This window comes from Eptatretus burgeri, chromosome 7 (genome assembly GCF_056783735.1).
Source record: "Eptatretus burgeri isolate ZD-2024b chromosome 7, Ebu_testis_v1, whole genome shotgun sequence".
In the NCBI taxonomy this organism is placed as follows: domain Eukaryota; kingdom Metazoa; phylum Chordata; class Myxini; order Myxiniformes; family Myxinidae; genus Eptatretus; species Eptatretus burgeri.
Genome location: NC_140967.1, coordinates 70,448,275 through 70,468,711, shown reverse-complemented (window position 1 = coordinate 70,468,711; position 20,437 = coordinate 70,448,275). Strand labels below are relative to the sequence as shown.

General features: G+C 43.2%; 1 protein-coding gene across 8 annotated transcripts in view; it reads left to right on the top strand.

Annotated features, from left to right (window-relative positions):
• LOC147023500 (teashirt homolog 3-like) overlaps nucleotides 1-20,437 on the top strand; it is a 368,991-nt gene that overhangs the window by 235,284 nt on the left and 113,270 nt on the right. For all 8 annotated transcript variants that reach the window (XR_015060228.1, XR_015060231.1, XR_015060230.1 and 5 more), the window contains one exon: nucleotides 6,572-10,199. Coding sequence is in view for 4 of the 8 variants with exons in the window: in XM_085888959.1 (XP_085745085.1) it covers nucleotides 6,572-10,191 (3,620 nt within the window). In the remaining 4 variants the exon portion in view is untranslated. The remainder of the gene's footprint in view (nucleotides 1-6,571; nucleotides 10,200-20,437) is intronic.

Sequence of the window (20,437 nt, the reverse complement as noted above, 5' to 3'; positions counted from 1 at the left end):
TAGTGTGTTTTGGCCATTGGTGTAGCATGAAACCATCTCTGTTTGTATTACTATACAGTACAAGCACCAATACAAGGACGCTTCAACTCGGCATATTTGTGGAAAATCGAAAAATATTCGCCGTTTGAGTTATATCGTACCGCGATGTAACACGTATACAGTACAGATCTGGTCGTCCACTTCCATGTGTGTGATGTCACGGCTAATCTGAGGAAGAATATTTCGACTTTTAATCGCAAATTTACCCACTTTATAATTCGAAAATCATAAAAAGACAAATCATATCTATTTTGTAGGGTATCAAGGTTAGCTTCAAAATTTTGTAGGTATAACAGAGATTGGCTTCGAGGTGGTCTGAGCATTTGGGTTCCCCTTTAATATACTGTTTGAGTGCAAGATCTTACTCCAGAATCTGAGACTCACATTTAGACTTTACCTGCAGAGACTAAACTACATCATTGTTATGCCTTCACTGGCGAAGTCGCCAGTGGCATTATGTTTCGAGTTGTTCGTCCGTCCGTATGTCCGTACGTCCATACATGCTAATTAACCTCCGCCATCGAAGATGGACGAAGGTTACCGTTTTCACCCCTGTCTGTTTGTTTGTTTGTTTGTTTGTGAACAGTATTACGGAAAAACTCCTGGACGGATTTTGATGAAACTTGGTGGGGGGATTAGGTATGGTCCCAGGATCATGCCATTAGATTTTGCACTTGGTCCAAAGTCCAATATGGCCGCTATGGCGGTCATTTTGAAAAAATATTTGAATTTTTGTTTTTGCATTTCTCCATTTTTTAAGTGATTTCCAACCCAAAAAAATAAATTTGTTAGAGAAAACAAACAACAAAATGTTGCAACGTTTTTTTCAAAAATATTTCGATTTTATTTGAAAAATATTTGAATTTTTTTTTTTTTTGCATTTCTACATGTTTTAAGTGTTTTCCAACCAAAAAAAATAAATTTGTTAGAGAAAACAAACAACAAAATGGTGCAACGTTTTTTTCAAAAATATTTCGATTTTATTTGAAAAATATTTGATTTTTTTTTTTGCATTTCTACATGTTTTAAGTGATTTCCAACCCCCCAAAAAATTTGTTAGAGAAAAAAAACCCAGAAATTTTTCACCTTTTTTTTTCAAAAAATTTCGATTTTTTTTTTTTTTTGGCATTTCTACATGCGCGTCGATCTAGTTTAGTTTATTCAATCGTGGTTCAGTAGAGTCTGATCCGTTTTGACCTACAATGAATAGGACATCAGGTTCACTTAAGTGACCCAGCAGTATTGGCGGCAGAGGTTTTGCACTCTACCGAGTGCTCCCCCTCTAGTTTTATTTGTTTTCTCTCCAACCGCTCATCCGATTGACATGAAATTTTCACCATAGGTGCGATGACTCAAGTAGAATGTTATTATGAAAATTATGATGTCATAGGTCTCATGGTCTGGCAGCAATGTTGGATTGAGCGAGAATCTTAAACAAATTATTTCTCTTGATCTGCTTTATCAATTGATGTGAAACATCAGTTATGATCTTTTTGTCATGCGGAGTATCTATATATTACTAAAACTCTCATCTTGTATGTATGTATGTATGTTCCTGAAATACAGCGAAAACGGTACATGATAGCGCAAAAATTTTAGGGCCACCTTACTCACCATTCTCCTGCGGTGTACAGTATGAAGTTTCGTTCAAATCGGGCAATGAAAAAAATTATTAAAAACTCAATTCCCAATTCAGTCCAAGTACTCTTCGGGATTATTTGTTCAATGCAAACAACCTCAGTGGTATAGTTCGCTGAAGCAATCTTCTTTTTTTCTTGAAATGATTTTTTTCATCAACCGCTGTCACAACGAGAACCCAACAGGTTCACGGGTCGTCTAGTATGTTTTAAATTTCAACCTGATCGGACGCATGGTCTGGCTACCAGAATTATTTAATATTTTGAATCTGGGTTCAGGGATTTAAATCAAACTTTGTACAAGTATGCATAATGATGTAATAATGTGGAAGGAGGCATATCTGGCGACGTCGAAGAGTGCCCTTCTAGTTAAACATGCAGTCATATGAATTGCATTCCACAAATTGTGAAGACCATGTAAAAGTATGAGCTCCCATTTCTTTCTCATGATTTGTACAAAAATATCTTAAAACTCGGTATAATTCGTGAAATTGGAAACTTCAGAAATATGTCCACGTCACGACCCGATCCAAAATTTTTCAATTCAGGCATGGATGATCTGTGTACATCAAGTGATTACTGTGTGACTGCCTCGCATATGATTATATATACGTATGTGTATTTATATAATACATATATACAGAAATATATATATATATATATATTTATATACATATATGTATATTACAACATCCGCTGAGCCCGAGTGATTGCGAAAATATCGCAGAGTCCCCTTTTTTGGTCGAAGTAACGCAGAGTCCCCTTTTTTGGTCGAAGTAACGCAGAGTCCCCTTTTTTGGTCGAAGTAACGCAGAGTCCCCTTTTTTGGTCGAAGTAACGCAGAGTCCCCTTTTTTGGTCGAAGTAACGCAGAGTCCCCTTTTTTGGTCGAAGTAACGCAGAGTCCCCTTTTTTGGTCGAAGTAACGCAGAGTCCCCGCTTTCGGTCGAAACATCGCGGAGTCCCCGCTTTCGGTCGAAACATCGCGGAGTCCCCGCTTTCGGTCGAAACATCGCGGAGTCCCCGCTTTCGGTCGAAACATCGCGGAGTCCCCGCTTTCGGTCGAAACATCGCGGAGTCCCCGCTTTCGGTCGAAACATCGCGGAGTCCCCGCTCGGTCGAAACATCGCGGAGTCCCCGCTTTCGGTCGAAACATCGCGGAGTCCCCGCTTTCGGTCGAAACATCGCGGAGTCCCCGCTTTCGGTCGAAACATCGCGGAGTCCCCGCTTTCGGTCGAAACATCGCGGAGTCCCCGCTTTCGGTCGAAACATCGCGGAGTCCCCGCTTTCGGTCGAAACATCGCGGAGTCCCGCTTTCGGTCGAAACATCGCGGAGTCCCCGCTTTCGGTCGAAACATCGCGGAGTCCCCGCTTTCGGTCGAAACATCGCGGAGTCCCCGCTTTCGGTCGAAACATCGCGGATTCCCCGCTTTCGGTCGAAACATCGCGGAGTCCCCGCTTTCGGTCGAAACATCGCGGAGTCCCCGCTTTCGGTCGAAACATCGCGGAGTCCCGCTTTCGGTCGAAACATCGCGGAGTCCCCGCTTTCGGTCGAAACATCGCGGAGTCCCCGCTTTCGGTCGAAACATCGCGGAGTCCCCGCTTTCGGTCGAAACATCGCGGAGTCCCCGCTTTCGGTCGAAACATCGCGGAGTCCCCGCTTTCGGTCGAAACATCGCGGAGTCCCCGCTTTCGGTCGAAACATCGCGGAGTCCCCGCTTTCGGTCGAAACATCGCGGAGTCCCCGCTGGGTCGAACCATCACGGAGTCCCCGCTTTCGGTCGAAACATCGCGGAGCCCCCGCTTCCGGTCGAAACATCGCGGAGTCCCCGCTTTCGGTCGAAACATCGCGGAGTCCCCGCTTTCGGTCGAAACATCGCGGAGTCCCCGCTTTCGGTCGAAACATCGCGGAGTCCCCGCTTTCGGTCGAAACATCGCGGAGTCCCCGCTTTCGGTCGAAACATCACGGAGTCCCCTTTTTGGGGGGGGCTTTTTGGGCCAAAATATTTTTTTGTGCCCATGGCCCCACAAATCATTAATCCATCTCTGATTCCATGAAAAGTAGGCAAACTGCTCAACTATGCATTGGAATATGATGGGAAATGAGGGATGTTGGGACCACGCCTGTCAATCAGCGTGGTGGGGGTGAGGACACGGCGACACTATTGCCTGAGGCCAATCACACTAAATGTGTTTGATTAACTGCCGGAAATGACATACACTATCTTGCAACAGTCGCTACAACAGAAAACCACTTTTCAAAACAGGTGTTGTTAATGGTGGAATATTACGTACAGTCCAACAACATTGTTGACAGACGTCCGATAATTATCTCCCTCCTCTTCCACCCCCCCCCCCCAAGGCCACCGGCATAGATAAAAACAACCCTATACACGAATTGGGGTAATGCTGATCCTATGTAGCAAGTGTGAATGTAATCAGCGCAGCACTGTTGGAGGAGTAGCGAGACAAACAAACAAACACAAACACCAGTCTGTGAATTATTGTAAGGATTCCACAGACTGCAAGAACAAACAAATCAGGGCTTGAAGAAATCAGACCACCATGTTCAGTACATTATGGACACTGATGCTGTGTTCATGTTCAGTGCACTGGTGCTAAAACAGAAACTGTCATACTTTGGTTGGACACATCTTGCATACAGAACATAAAAGTCTGAAGAAGTGTACACCTCCACCAGGCAAAAGAGTTAGTTTTGTATCCCACTGATAGGCCGGATCTGCATCCAGACCTTAACCAAAAGCTCATCATCTTGTTCTTGTCACCTGCCTAACTTGCCACCAAGTTTTGTCAAAACTCAGCCACAACGTTTTGAAATATTCTGCTACATATCGTTTTTGGCCCCATCTCTCAATGGTGAAAAATCACTTCAGATTTTTAAAAATTCTAGTGTCTGGATCTGGATCTGGATCCGAACCTTCATCAAAATCTAATCAATCCGTCATTGTCACCTTCCCAACCTGTCCGCCAAGATTTGTCGGAATCTGTCCATAACCTTTTGAGATATTTTGCTCACAGACAAACAAACGGATGAAGACATAACCTCTGCCCACCTTCTGTGCTGGAGGTAATTACTTATTTGAAATGCATCGTTGTTCGCAAGGATGCATGAATGCCTGGAAACCATGTAGAAATGGCTAACATCTTTGCAGAGTTTTGTTTCATTTTCATGTTAAAAACAAAAACTTCACGGAAAAAGTTTTTAGCTCCCCCTTTTAGGAATTTTTTTCAAGTAAGTTTTCCATTAATTTTCCAACCAAATAACATGCATTATTTAGGTTGTTACATCACAAAACTATGTGACTCACCAAGTACGTTATTGGACCAAGCTAACTGGTATGGCTATATGGTGACCTTTCTCTTTTAAATTTTTTACTTGCAAGAACTCAGGTTGATCGCCAATTCTTCAATATAAGGGGCATTTAAAAGGTACTGAGATTGAAATACTTACAGCAGTCCAAGACATACTTACCTTTTAAAATTTTCATGAAAGATGTGTATATAATTTGTAATTTGTAAAAATATTTTCGTCTTCTTTTTAATCATATATACCTAACATGTTTATGGAAATATAAAAAAAGATGTCTTTTATTGGATTATTAATTGTAACCAGCAAGTTGCCCGTGTCCGCACGCATTCTAAACGGGGTTGGGATGGAGGCAGCAAAAAAGCAAATGGCGTCTTCTGTCATCAAGCCGGCAAGCTGGGAGGAACAATTCGCATTTATTGCCGCATCTAATGCAATTTAAATGCTCTAATGGCAGTGGCGTGCTCCATTTGAGACTGTTTGTTCGATATATGTAACTTTTTGATGCCTAGGGTTCATAATGAAAATTTGTAATTGTGTCAAAGCCAGTGACCAATTCAAAATTAATGGTAGGATTCATTTCGAGAACATTTTGAATGCTCCATGTATGGTCTTTTTTTTTCTCCATGTTTTCCTCATTTTTGTCAAAATTCACATCCTTTTCAAAAAATTTAATATGCCTTACTTAACCAATCCCATCATCATCATGCAGCTTACAAGCTTTCAAACCCTTCATTTTTGTTTAACAACCTGACTGCACAGAAAGAAGAAGGGATGTCTTTCAGCCAAAACCGAAAAAAGAAGCAGCTTGTCTTCATTTATCACGAGCTGCTTACGCAGGTGGATATAAACACGCCGCACATTGTGGTGCATCGGCTGCGGGAAAGGATGGTTAATGCTGTCAGAAAAAAAATTAACAATTCAGCTCCAGAGGAGAGTACATCATTGAATATTTATCACTTCAGTATTATGTACGGCGCACTTCCTCCTGATTCAGAACTCGGACACTGGGACTACACTTATAACCTTATGCGACTATTTGTCCACCACCTCTGCGAAGCGAGTAACCATATGATCAATGTCGTTATTATTTTGTGCATGAAAATATCAACACATGAGGCCAAGGGCTACATGATTGAGAAGTTATTTACCTATTGGTTATTATGCACTTGTTTTTGATGATGCTCATCGACACCATAATAATGCAATTCAGCTCCAAGTTGCCACCCTGATAGGGATAAGACAATGTATCATTGTGGAAGCCACCCTCAAAAGTGAGGTGTGAAGCAGGCTGTCTTGTCCTCCTGCACTTACTTGATGATCGTTAACATTATGTCGTGCCTTCCAAACACAATATAAATGTATGCATCACGAGTAATATAAATACATGTTTCATTTGACTATAGAGGACATAAAAATTGGAAGAATTCAATGGATGGCCTTTATTTTTCCACATTTTGAAGGCGAGTCGCAAACTTTATGTGTTTTGCTGACCCAAGTGAATTGACAGCTGTCATGCAGAACTGGCAAAAGATTTATCAATGGTGTTTTGTCTCCCATCTGTGCAGCTTACCTGTCAGAAGATGAGCTCAAAACGACTGAGGATGAGCAAGCAGATGGGGAAGATGAGCAGTCCGATGATGCACAGGAAAAGGATGGTGCTTTTCCTTGTCAAGAGCTGCTGGAGAACGAGATGAATTGTGATGATGAGCGAAGGTTCTGTTCCAGAAATCAAGCAAGAGAAAACCGCAAGGCGGGTGTGCAGGATGAAAGAAACATTGAGGGTAGAGCTGAAGCGAATGCAGACAGCAAGAAAGCCGTCACCGGGCATGATGGGCGCAGATCATCACCACATGATGTCGACAGTGAATCGCAGGCAAGTGAGGGCAGTGACAGCATGCTAAACTACAACAATGGATCAGTGCGTGACGAAGAGCATAAGGATGAGAAAGCTGCTGGAGGCATGAACCCTGAAAGCCTTGTTCAAATGAAAGCAGCTTATGCCCGACTCCTCGCTTATCCCTACTGGTCATCGACTGTCTACGGGCTGAGTGCCTTAGGCCTTGATGATGGTGAAAAGATAGGGAATGGTAGTGGATATAGTGTAAATAGTGTAGTAAGTGGTGCAGGACAACTCAATTGGCATCAAGCTGCACTTGCCAAAACACTGCAACAGCAAACAGTTTCACATGGAGCAACCACAAGTGTAACAGATGCTGAACCAGGTCTCTTCAGCACAGTACAGCTTCATCGGCAAAGTGGGAAACTCTATGGGACTGTGTTCACAGGTGCGAGCAAGTTTCGCTGTCGTGATTGCAGCTCTGCTTATGAGACACTGGTTGAATTAACAATGCACATGAGTGACACGGGACATTATCGTGATGACAACCAGGAGCGCGAAAGCGAAGGCTCAAAACGCTGGTCAAAGCCACGGAAGCGTTCACTTCTAGAAATGGAAGGCAAGGAAGATGCACAGAAGGTGCTAAAATGTATGTACTGTGGATACTCATTTGATTCACTTCAAGATCTCAGTGTTCACATGATAAAGACAAAACACTATCAAAAAGTACCGCTTAAAGAACCTTTGCCCTCACTAACATCAACGAAGATGACACCTACTGTGAAGAAGCGATCACTTCCAGATAATGCTGGCTCCAATTCTCCTGAATCTCGAGCAATGGCTACGGTCTCATTGCCATCAAATGCATACCCACCACAGAAAAGCAGTGGAAGTGGCAGTGGTAGTAGCAGTAGCCATTATGGGCATGCGAATAACCGCTTTGGCTATCAAAATGGTGCCAGTTATGCATGGCAATTTGAGACAAAAAAGGCACAGATACTGAAGTGCATGGAATGTGGAAGCTCACATGATACACTTGAACAACTCACTGCACATATGATGGTGACAGGCCATTTTGTAAAGGTTACAAACTCATCAGCTAAAAAAGGCAAGTTTGTAGCTCCAGGTATTGTGCTTGAGCAGAAAGGACAATCGGTCCCTTTGCCACCAAGCAATGTGGGTACACGATGTTCTCCAAGTAGTACTCCCAGTAATCCGATCAGCTCGATGAGCATATTGCCATCAAAGTCCATGACCACTTTTTCGACGGCTATTCCTGAAAATCACAAGTCCCCATCATCATCGTCGTCGTCATCAGCCTTTGCATTGTGTTTTAAAGGTTGTCAACCTCGGCCACCGCTCAGTTGTGTTGGCGGCTCTCCAGCAAAACCTGCACTTTCTCCTTCTGGCTCCTCCAATCATTCTTTTGCTTCGCTACCTAATTCTCCAGGCCAGCTTCCTTTGTCTCCAGTTCTTTCTTTTGAAAAACAGGCAGAGAAGGAATCAAGAATTGAGGAAAAGGACCACAAATCAGATGCTGAAAGAGAGGGAAAAATGATGGAGGAGGTTAAAGAAGAAGAAGAAGAAGAAGAAGAAAATGATATTGAGTATGCAGATGAGAGCGATGAGAAAGAGCGAAAAGATCTTGCATCACAGTATTTGAGAGAGGAAGACTTAGAAGCGACTCCCACAGCAGGTCTAGACATCTTAAAATCATTGGAAAATACAGTTGCTTCTGCCATCAACAAGGCTCAAAATGGCACTCCAAGCTGGGGTGGCTATCAGAGTATCCATGCAGCTTACCAGTTACCAGCGATGATGAAACTTGTGAACCAAAGTGCCGCACAGGAGATGCCATTAAAGGCTGCGTATGGAGCTTCCGCAAAACCTTCTGCAACTAAAATACTGTCATCAACTCCTGTAGCTCACTCCTGCTCACTCACACCACCACCCTGCTCACCATCTCCGAAGAATAATGTACATGCAATGGAGGAATTGGTCAAAAAGGTCTCGGAGAATCTGGCAAAGGTGGAGGAAAAAGGAAAGAGATCAGGAACAAATAAACCTGTTGCCTGCTCGTCTTCAGAGGCATCATCTCCCTGTCGAAGTGAAGATGGACATGACACATTGGGCAACGGTGCAGCCTCAAGCAAAGGACCTAGTGCAGTCGTGACAACACCCTTGGACAAAATGTTTAATGGAAACTCTAAGTCTCAGCGTACTCTTAATGGACTCGGATCACAAAAAGGTAGTGGTGCTGTTGGACGGACTAATTGGCTTAGTATTATCACTGATCATGGGACAGATGCTTCAGTGGTCAACCCACTCAGTATGTTGCAGTCAGTGATGAATATTCACCTGGGAAAGGCAGCCAAAGCACCATCAGTAGCTGCAGACCCAATGGCCATGCTCTATAAAATGAGTGGTAGTTTGCCTGAAAAAGGAGCAACCAACACACCACCTTTACCACGACATGCACCGTCGTCTGAAACTCCTGAATCTTCTATTTATCGAAGCAGTCCAGACCAGCCCATTGACCTCACCAAGTCAAAGAGAGGACCAAGTGAAGGTGGTCCTCATCTTTGTACAGTCCGTGAATCCAATAGACCACCTTCTGTTGGTGGTGACAGTGCTCTTTCAGACATGTCTGACATGGTTAGGAGCCTAACAGGTGGGAAGTCAACACCAAAACCACCAACACCAGCCAGCACAACATCAGAACGCTCAGAAACTGATACGAGTGCACAAGAGGACACAGAGGAGGTGTCACCCACGCAGCGCCGCAAGGGACGGCAATCCACATGGAATCCCCAACATTTGCTACTTCTCCAAGCACAGTTTGTAGCAAGTCTCCGGGCATCAAATGATGGACGATACTCAGTGGCAGATGTAGGGCCACAGGAGCGGGCACATGTGAGCCGCTTCACTGGCCTCAATATGACGACCATCAGCCATTGGCTCGCCAATGTCAAGTACCAGCTCCGAAAAACGGGCGGCACCAAGTTTCTGAAACAAATGGACACGGGTCAGCCAGTGTTTCACTGCAATGACTGTGCTTCCCAGTTCCGGACTCCTGCTATGTATGTTTCGCATCTTGAGGGTCACCTGGGTTTTCGCCTTCGAGATATGGCACGGTTTGGTGGAGACAGGCACGGAAATGCTTTGCGTGGGCTAACAGTATCTGAAGGACATGACATGGACGAGGCAGTGACTGTGACGGGCCTACGTTGCCGTCTTTGTGGCCGTACGTTTGCTGGACGACATGCTGTCAAACTGCATTTGAGCAAGGCACATGGAAAGTCACCCGAGGACCACTTGCTTTTCGTAACGGAAACGGAGACCCTTTAGTTTATCTGGTGAGTGATCATTGGCTCATTCATTCTATCATTTATTATTTTTGACCTCTCATTTAGTCTTGCTTTGCACTATAGAATGCTCACTCTTCACTTGTAGGAATGTTCAAAGCATATTGCCACCTCATCGGAGAAATTATTCAAAGCAGACGTCTGTTTGGATCAAGCTGGAAGGGTGGTTTAATGCATCCATAAATACATCTTGTTCTGTTCATTTTGAGAGTGCTTTTACTACTAAGTCATGGGTGAGCACAAGGAAACGTTATCAAAAGGAGATAAATAAATAATATAAAGTGATGTGCAATAAAGCAGTATTGCATGTGGAGCATTTCTTCGAAACGCTGAGGGTTAACTGCAAGGGTAAACAAAACACGAAAATGAATTGCATTCTCTACCATCACCTTGTTTAAACAAGCATCTTGGTCGTGCCTGTATGCAGAGCTTTTGATGAGCGTTAATAATGAAAGGGCTGCATGTGCTGAATGCCTTTCTCTGCTCCGATAAAAGCAAACTGCAGTCTAATCGCTCGTCTGCTTCCATGGTCTTAAAGCATTTGCTGTTACTCCATTGTTCACTCCAATTTCGACTTGCAATTCTCCATACTAGATCCCAAGCTTAATAGGTAGAAGCTGGAGGGAACGGTTTTCTCAACCTCCTGAAGAATTTCATGCCTGAGTGCTTCATTACTTTGGAGTTGAGATTAGGCACGGGGAACCTTCGGCCCGCCAGTCAGACATGTTTTGATCCGGCCCTTGTGCTGATGTTTTGTTCGGTTTTCTGTGTAACTATTATCACTTCACTCGGAGAGAAAAAAAAAACAAAAAAAAACTTAAGATGAGCAACAAGTATTCCCTCCAACATGGGCACTCGCATCAAAAGGAAGCATTCTCTGAAGCCACATTAGGTAAGTTACTTTTAAATTGTTATTAGTATTGTGACTGTATTATTGAAATGTATGTCATTTCCTGATGTTACTTTAATTTCCCTAATATCAAGAGTCAGGATGTTTAGTTAGGCTACAATAATTTTTATGTGTGTAGTTTGGATCAAGCCAGGGGTTTTATGTTATTATGCACACACACACACACACACACACACACACACACACACACACACACACACACACACACACACACACACACACACACACACACACACACACACACACACACACACACACACCGGTTTGTGAACAGTAGTAAGGATTAGATCAAAATGTTTAAAGGGCAAAGACACACGAAGTACAATTAGGCCTTATTGGCCCGTCATCTGCGCATCACGAGACGGCGAGTTTTGCAACCGCTTCCTTGTCTCTATTTATTATTATTTAGTTTTTGTCATCACATTTTCATCTGGAACGGCACTCAGTTGAGTGTATACCTCCACCAAGCTGAACAGTTTGCGTTTTGTATCCCATCGATAGGCCAGATCTGTATCCAGACCTTAACCAAAATCAAATTGGCTTGTTCTCACCGAACCAACTCATCCAAGTTTTGTCATAATCATTTTACAACTTTTTGATATATCATGCCATATATCGTTTTTGCTCCATCTCTCAATGGTGAAGAATCACTTTAAAATGAGAAAATTCTCATACCCAGATTCGGATCTTCACCAAAATCGAATCGATTTGTCCTTGTCAAACACTTAACCTGTTCACCCAGTTTCGTCTGACTCAGTGCACAACTTTTTTAAGATATCGTGCGATATTTAATTTTTAGCCCTGTCACTCAATGGTGAAGAATCACTGAAAAAATTATCGGATCTGGATTCGGATTTTCAGCAAAATTGAATCAATTCTTCCTTGTCACACACCCACCCTTTCCACCAAGTTCTGTCCAAATCTGTCCAACTTTTTGGGATATCCTGTTCACGGACAAACAAACAGACAGACAGATGGACAGACAGGGGTGAAAACATAACTTCCATCCACCTTCGGTGGCAGACATAACACATCTTTCTTATGAGAAGATGGAGAACACTGATTGATAAATTTTATATTCTTATTTTTTTACTGTTGTTTTTGTCGTTTAGTTCAAGTACAAATCGGATGCGGACGGACTTTGCATTTTGAGATGCTTTCTAGTTGAACTTACATTTTCGGTTGATTGACACTGGTTATCTTTTAAAATTCCAAGTTTAATGTTTATCTATTTTTGGTGTTATTTTCCTGTTATTTGTTTAACAATGATAGTAATATTAATGTATTATTTTCTTGCAAAGTAGGAGGATGTTACAACTCCCCAGAACCCTCCTCCCACCCCTACATCAGTTCATGTACTCCTAATACACTCCTTAAAGGTCTGTGCCACAAATAAACCTACAAGAGACAAGTTGGAAAGCTGAAATTTTCCAAGATGACCATTGTTGAATGTCTTAACCACTCAGATTCACAGATTAGTTTGTATTACAAGAGATCCAACACACACACTTTAATTTTCAATGACTTGGACAAACCTTCAGAATGTAATGGTACCACAAAGTGAGCGGTATTTTTCGACACATTCATTAATTGACATCTCTATACTGTGATGCTATCGTAGCAGTCCATAATGGTGCGGGATATGCTCTGAGTCTGTATTCTGCTACAAAGAGTGCAAAGAATTCCAACAGACGTCAGCATGAGAACCTTGAAGTCGGGTGTAAACTGGTATTCTCCCGAGGTGACGTGAATACCTCGCGTAGACGATGTTTTCTTTTCAGTAGTATTACTTCTTACTCGTAATGAAAATGGAAGATTGAGCAAGGCCAATTGTAACGAAAACAGAACATGGCCGAGCTCATGGTATGGGGGTCTATAGCAGGATTTTTTTTTACATTTTACCTCCATGTTTGCTAAGGACTTTCAACACCCCAGAGATCTCCAAATGCCTTTATCTGCCGACATTGACACACTAACTTATGTACTATTAATGGAACAAAGTGGATGATCATCAGGCACTCACTGTAAAGTCTCAATCATTTAAGATAAAGTGTTATTTTAACATCTCGGTGCTCTTAAAAAGCGTGAATGTAACTGCGTAGGATAAAACATGTGGGTTGTTAAGCAAGTTGAGTACGGCCCTGGCTGTCCGTGCACCCTGCTGGGCCTAGAGAGATCATTGAGTTGTCGAGACAGACACTTGAAAGGGCTTCTTGTACCACAGTTGGTTTTTAATTTAATATCTGATGTAAAACAATTGTATGGCTTGTCTTTATGAAATCGGGAGATTTGTCAAAATGTTTCCTCCCCCCTGAAATGCACAAAGTCAAAATTCCTGGATATAAATATTAGGGTAATGTCAGCTATATGCATTTGAGGGGTCCTCTACATATTCTGAACACAAACCAGGTGGGAATGGTAAATTGAGTAAATAATTTCTGAGAACGCCTGATGTTGGCTAAAGGGTTAGGGTGGTGGGCTTAGGATCTGAGGGTTCTGAGTTCAAATCCCACTCGGCTGTTGAATTAATACCAGGTGGGGTTGACTCAGTCTGTCATCCTTCCGAGATAGGCAAAATGAGTACCAGCTTGCTGGGATGATTGAACATTTCGAGTATCCTGTGTTGGAGTGGTGACCCGTCCACTAATGTGCCCAATAGCCCAGGAGACTGCTGAGGCAGCACCAACGTTCTGCACAGAGTATGGTCCAAATGGATGGATTTCTGAGAGAAGGAAGATATGGAGAAAGTTAATGGTAAAGCTGAGCAGGATATGAGTGAGGGAAGGAGTGTGTATGTAAGCAAACATGGCGATGGGTGGTTTTGGTGAGGGGGGGGGGTGGAGGAGTCAATAATTGCACTATTTTGCGTATGTAATATGTAGGTAGCCCGGCTGGCAGGATAGCCAAGAGGGTACGCACACTTGCATAAGAAACTCCCTCGCCTGAGTTTGAATCCCGACCCAGCTATAAACTGTCATCGTTGTATTTGACAGGCAGGGCGATTCGTCAATGTGTGTGCATCGTCTCTCGGATGGACATTAAGCAAGCGTTCCATCGTGTATATCAACTCTGGAGGTGGTGTTGTAAGTCAAAGATCCCACTGTCTCCTTCGTAAAGAGTAGGCGACCTATTGCCAGGACCATGGCCAAATTCCAAAATTACTGCCCTAATTACTGAGTCGAACGTCAGGCCTGGCCAGCCGGTTCGTGAAAGACTTAGGCCAGAAGCTCCCCAACCCCACAAGAAGGTGGGAATAATTGTGGCCGTTAAAAAAAGAATAATAATATGTGGGATATCGCATATGAAAGTGCCGACTTTTCATGTGCATTGGTAGCCCATCGCAGCCCATGGTGGTTCCGAGTTGTTTTGCAGTCCATCACAAAAGGGAATTATTTAGGCATTTTTCGAGGGAATATGCTACAAAACGATTGCCAGTTTCTGTTAGCGATTGTAGAACTCAATTGCAAGTGGTTATAATTAAATGGAGGTGCCATCAGATGCCTATCACAGGTACAACTATGCTCTTGGGAGGGACTCAGGATTCGTACCCGCAGCATCGAGAAAATCCCATCGGTATATGAATGACGAAAAAAACGAATGCTAATGCTTGATAGCTGCTGATTCCTCTAATAATTGTCCATGTCATCTTAGTAAACTCCTTAAATGCAGGTGCTTAATGTTTTCAGAATTAGTGGAGCTCATTAGGTAATGAGCGGAGACATGCGCATTGGATATGTTTTCATTATCCCGAGATAATTATTGACTTAAAATTATGCCTATCTAATCTTTGAACATTGTAAATTAGCCGAATCGCCCGCGGGTTTCATAAATAACTTCACTTAACAGACGTGCCTTAATTGCTGAAGACGGTTGTGTGTCGAAAATGAAATGTTTGCATCCCGGGTGTTGCGAAACTTCGGTGCTTGCTGCGTTTTTTTATTTCTTTTCATGACCGGTTGTTATCATGGGAATTGTACAGCATGTCATGTAGGTGGTGTGATGCCGGTATCATCCAGGCCCCATGCGTCCCCTAAAGAGCTCAAAAAGGGGACATGAGCCACTTCTCTGCTGATAGCCGTTGCATGGTTGATGCTCATCCTCAGAGGGAATTTGATACAGAAATATCTTGCAATTTCAGCTGCATGATACACACATGGAATTAAGCGTACACACGTGTAAACACAGAAGGAGTTCACGAGGTGATCACTCCTGAAACTCAATGTCAACAAGAAAAAGAGCATTCAGAGATTGCAGACCCTCACCAGGTCTTGTTTTGTATGGTGTTTGTGTAGTTTTGTGGAGTGCTTTTTCTGTACTGGTATGTTACTTAATGAGTAATAAATATAACTAGAACTGCAACTTTATAACTGCTAGCAGTGGTGACCGGGTACCAAGACATCCTGCTTTGATGCAACCCCCCTTTGATCAGACACTTGACCCTGACCCATGACGTGTATTATTATTTAATTTAATTTAGAACTGGATTAAAATAAATTCAATTCACCTCAAATGGAAGACCAAATAGGGACAGTACTGCAGTGGAGTCAACAGAAGTAACCCGAACAAGCAATAAGCAAAGATGAAGTCATCAGGAGGAACTTGGATAACATTATGGCTTCAGCCGCGAATCCTCTACCCTCAAACTCATCCAGGCGCAGAAAAGTGAGCCTTCTTCAAACAATTTAAAACAAAGAACCCAGATTCAAAGAAAAAAAAATTTCTGGCTGTCAGGCCATTCATCCGATCAGGTTGTAATTTAAAACATATATTTGCTATCACTACGAGATGATATGTGTAAAGTTTCATGTCGATCGATGAAGCGGTTCAAGAAAAACAATCTTCAAGATTTTTGTTCAATCCAACATGGCTGCAAGACCGTGTGACCTATCAATTATTCATGAACACACTTGTATCCCCAAGGCTTGGGGAATATTTGTGTGAACTTTCCGCTAGATCTGTCCAGCTTATCTGGAGAAGGAAATTGTTCTTTTGGAGAAGAAGATTGCCATGTGTGGTTTTCGTCAATCCAATATGGCTGCCAAAACCATGTGACCTATGATGTCATAGATGGGAACATTTTGTTCCTCATGGGCAGGTGGTCATAGCTGTAAGGTTTCGCTTCGATCTGTTCAGCCATTTCAGAGAAGATTTTTGAAGGTTTTTTTTTATATTTTAATTTGACTGCCGAACCATGTAACTGATGACATAATTAATTTTTTTTCTGTCCACAAATTTATCCCAAGATGACCCTCATACTAATCGGATGTTGCATTCTATGTGTGCAATTATGACATCATAAGGAAGGCACCTATGACAGGACAGGTCAGGTACGGGAGCATGTGCCAGAGCAGTATGTCACTGTGTCCACTTTCCGCCAGTACTCCAAGGGCCTCAGTCTGGCCATCCCCCAGGCAGATGTCTAACCATCCCCATCTCCTTGAGATGCTCATCAACCTATGACGTTATACAGAAATCACATTCACATCCCATGTGGAGTACTTGCCATGTGCCAAGTTTAAATTTTTTCCATGGTGCGGTTTTGGAGATAAGGAGGTCCAAAGTTTTTCCTTTTTCCAACATATCTGCCACACCACGTGACCTACGACATCATAATTATCATGACAACATTCTACATAAGTAGTCGCACATCTCGTGATCTTGCCAAAACGAAGTTTTTGCAAGATATGTTAGTCAGCTTGTATGTTTTTTTTTGTTTTTTTTGTTTGTCTGTAATCACGTATAAAAAATTCTGCCGAGCACAGTTATCATCGGAAATTTTTGTAACTTCGCATATCAGAGGCCTATAGAGGTCCCTATCAGTGCACAAAATTTTGAAGGTCAAGGTCAAAGGTCAAGGTCACTTTGGCGCAAATCAGGGGAGTCGACGAAACCCTTATTTTTTGAGTAATTTTGATCGGATCATCTTTAAACTTCATAAACTTCATGGGAATATAGTTCATGGTCTGGCGCTCAGCTGATTAATTTTTGGTGGCGATTGGCCTTGACCTTCATGGTTAGCGCCTCAGGTCAAACATATTTGACCCCAAGGTCAGATTTTCAAGTTTTAGGAACCATATCGTGTAGTACCTCAAATTGAACACCTCGATGAGTGCTTTCTAGATATGTCAAGCTTGAGACATTATGACGTCATTTGGTGACGTTATGAGGCAAAAGCATATTTTTCATGGTTACTCTGTAGAACGATTCTCATCGGAATCTCTCGTAGGCAGATATTCCTCAAGGAGTCGCTCTTGGTGGATAGCAGCTCTGTTCACCTCAGTGTGACCTTAAAGAAGTCACACGTGGTCACCTTTTGGCAAGATACAGGTCACCCTGAGGGTGACATTGGTTTATGAAAATTTTGTGTCAATCTGACAAGCGGTTTCAGAGAAAAATAGTTTTCACGTTCTGTGCGGACAAACAAACAAACAAACAAGAAAGATGGACGATACTTGCGAAATCCATAAAACAAATTTGACCTCATATAATAAAATAATTGGTGGTTGAATCCAATGACCAGATATGAAAATTCTCTTCAAATTTCAAGTCAATCAGTTGAAAATTGAGGACATTAGAAATTCTAAATTGTTGACTTTTGGCCTGTGTTGACCTTTTGACATAAAAAGCAATAGGCTTCTTGCTTATGACAAACTCTACCATGTGGTGCAGTTTCATGAAGATCGGTTTTAAATTGTGACCTGCAGGCGATTGACATACAAACAAACAGACAGACAAGCCGGTAGGTGACATGGGTGGTCGCTATTTAATTACATACTAGTCATACAGTTTTTGACGGATCGGGCTGAAAATTTTTGGCAAAGAGGTTGATTATAGTGCGCATAAAAGAGCGGAAGCCGATTTTTGATTTTCGAAAAAATATATATAAATATTTTTCGGATTTTCGAAAAAATTTCAAAGTCCCGTTGCTAGGCAACAGTGGCGTCCATACAACGGTGCTCAAAAGCTTACAACTAAATCCTGGTATGAACCTACCAGTCAAGTTTCATCAAAATCGGTTGACTCCTCTGGCCTCCAGAGCTGTCCATTACATACAAACATACAGACAGACGGAAAACCTGAGAATAACGAAAGTCTCGCGACCACCCAACAGACAAAGAGAGACAGAATATCGCCCAAGACCAACGCAAGTAAAAAAACAGACACAGACAAACGGACCCAAATGCAACACACTCTCCTCTGGTGAGGGTAATAAGATATTGTGAAAAATCACACAAATGACATATCTGTGTGTATGTATATGTATATGTATATGTATATATAAAATCAAGCATGCACTTATCACAAGCTAGTTTATAAAATGGCTTCGCAAATAGTTTTTTATTCTGAAAAATATTCCATTGAGACAATGAGTGGGGCCAAAGGGCGACCCATGCACCGGTAGGACAACACAGCATTACGCATGGACCAATGTGTACACACACTTTGGTACTGGGATGAGCTAAACACTATGGGGTGGACGGGTGAGTTGCCAATGGACATTCGGACGTGTGACTGCATGGCATGCACCGGGAGCAATGGCGAGGTCTCGCCAGGCAACACGCGCGGCCTGTCGACGTCTCCGCAACCCATGACATTCCCGCCGATAAGGAATCCTTATACCACCGTGTCGCCCACCCCATCCCATTTCCCCCTCCCCCTCACTCCCGCTCCATCAGCCTCCCGACCTGCCACGCACGGTCGTCGGCGTTAATTGACAAGCAGCGGCGAGCGCTCGGCAAGCAGAAAGATCAAGTGCAAATGGAGCTCTCAGGGTTTTAATGATCCGGTGCCCATCTCGTCCCGTCCCCTCCATCCCTGACCGGCAAAGCAGCACGCCCTCCCCGGTGCATCCACACTCCCGCCCTCGTCCGGCCTTCATCTTAAATGAGCGGCCATCATCATTGCTCACCGTGTCGGCATGAAATATTCCGCAATAACTCCTTTTTTGCATTGATAATTTGGCCGGCTGAGCATTCACAGCTCGCTGAATATATTAAAATCATCAATTATGCATGGCCAAGCAGAATCCTGGAAACTTGATTACTCTCTCACTCACACTCTCTCTCACTCTCTCACAGTCTCACTCTCTCACAGTCTCACTCTCTCACAGTCTCACTCTCTCACTCTCACTCTCTCACTCTCTCACTCTCTCACAGTCTCACAGTCTCACTCTCTCACTCTCTCACTCTCTCACTCTCTCACAGTCTCACTCTCTCACAGTCTCACTCTCTCACAGTCTCACTCTCTCACAGTCTCACTCTCTCACAGTCTCACTCTCTCACAGTCTCACTCTCTCACAGTCTCACTCTCTCACAGTCTCACTCTCTCACAGTCTCACTCTCTCACAGTCTCACTCTCTCACAGTCTCACTCTCTCACTCGCTCACATTCTCACTCTCTCTCACAGTCTCACTCTCTCTCACAGTCTCACTCTCTCTCACAGTCTCACTCTCTCTCACTCTCTCACTCTCTCACTCTCTCACTCTCTCACTCTCTCACTCTCTCACTCTCTCACTCTCTCACTCTCTCACAGTCTCACAGTCTCACTCTCTCTCACAGTCTCACAGTCTCACTCTCTCTCACTCTCTCACAGTCTCACAGTCTCACTCTCTCTCTCACTCTCTCTCACACTCTCACTCTCTCTCTCTCTCTCTCTCTCTCTCTCTCTCTCTCTCTCTCTCTCTCTCTCTCTCTCTCTCTCTCTCTCTCTCTCTCTCACTCACTCTTTCACTCATGCTTACTCTCTCTCTCACTCATGCTTACTCTCTCTCTCACTCACTCTCTCACTCATGCTTACTCTCTCTCTCTCACTCACTCTCACTCATGCTTACCCTCTCTCTCTCACTCGCTCTCACTCATGCTTACCCTCTCTCACTCTCACTCACTCTCTCACTTATGCTTACTCTCTCTCTCACTCATGCTTACTCTCTCTCTCTCACTCTCTCATTCTTACTCTCTCTCACTCATGCTTACTCTCTCTCACTCATGCTTACTCTCTCTTACTCTCTCACTCACTATCTCACTCATGCTTACTCTCTCTCTTTCTCACTCATTCACTCTCTCACTCACTCTCTCACTCAGGCTTACTCTCTCTCACTCACCCTCTCACTCAGGCTCACTCTCTCTCACTCTCTCACTCATGCTTACTCTCTCTCTCACTCATGCTTACTCTCTCTCTCACTCACTCTCACTCATGCTTACTCTCTCTTCTCTCTCTCTCTCTCTCACTCTGTCTCTCTCTCTCTCTCTCTCTCTCTCTCTCTCTCTCTCTCACTCTCTCTCTCTTTTCTCTCTCTCTCACTCTGTCACTCATGCTTACT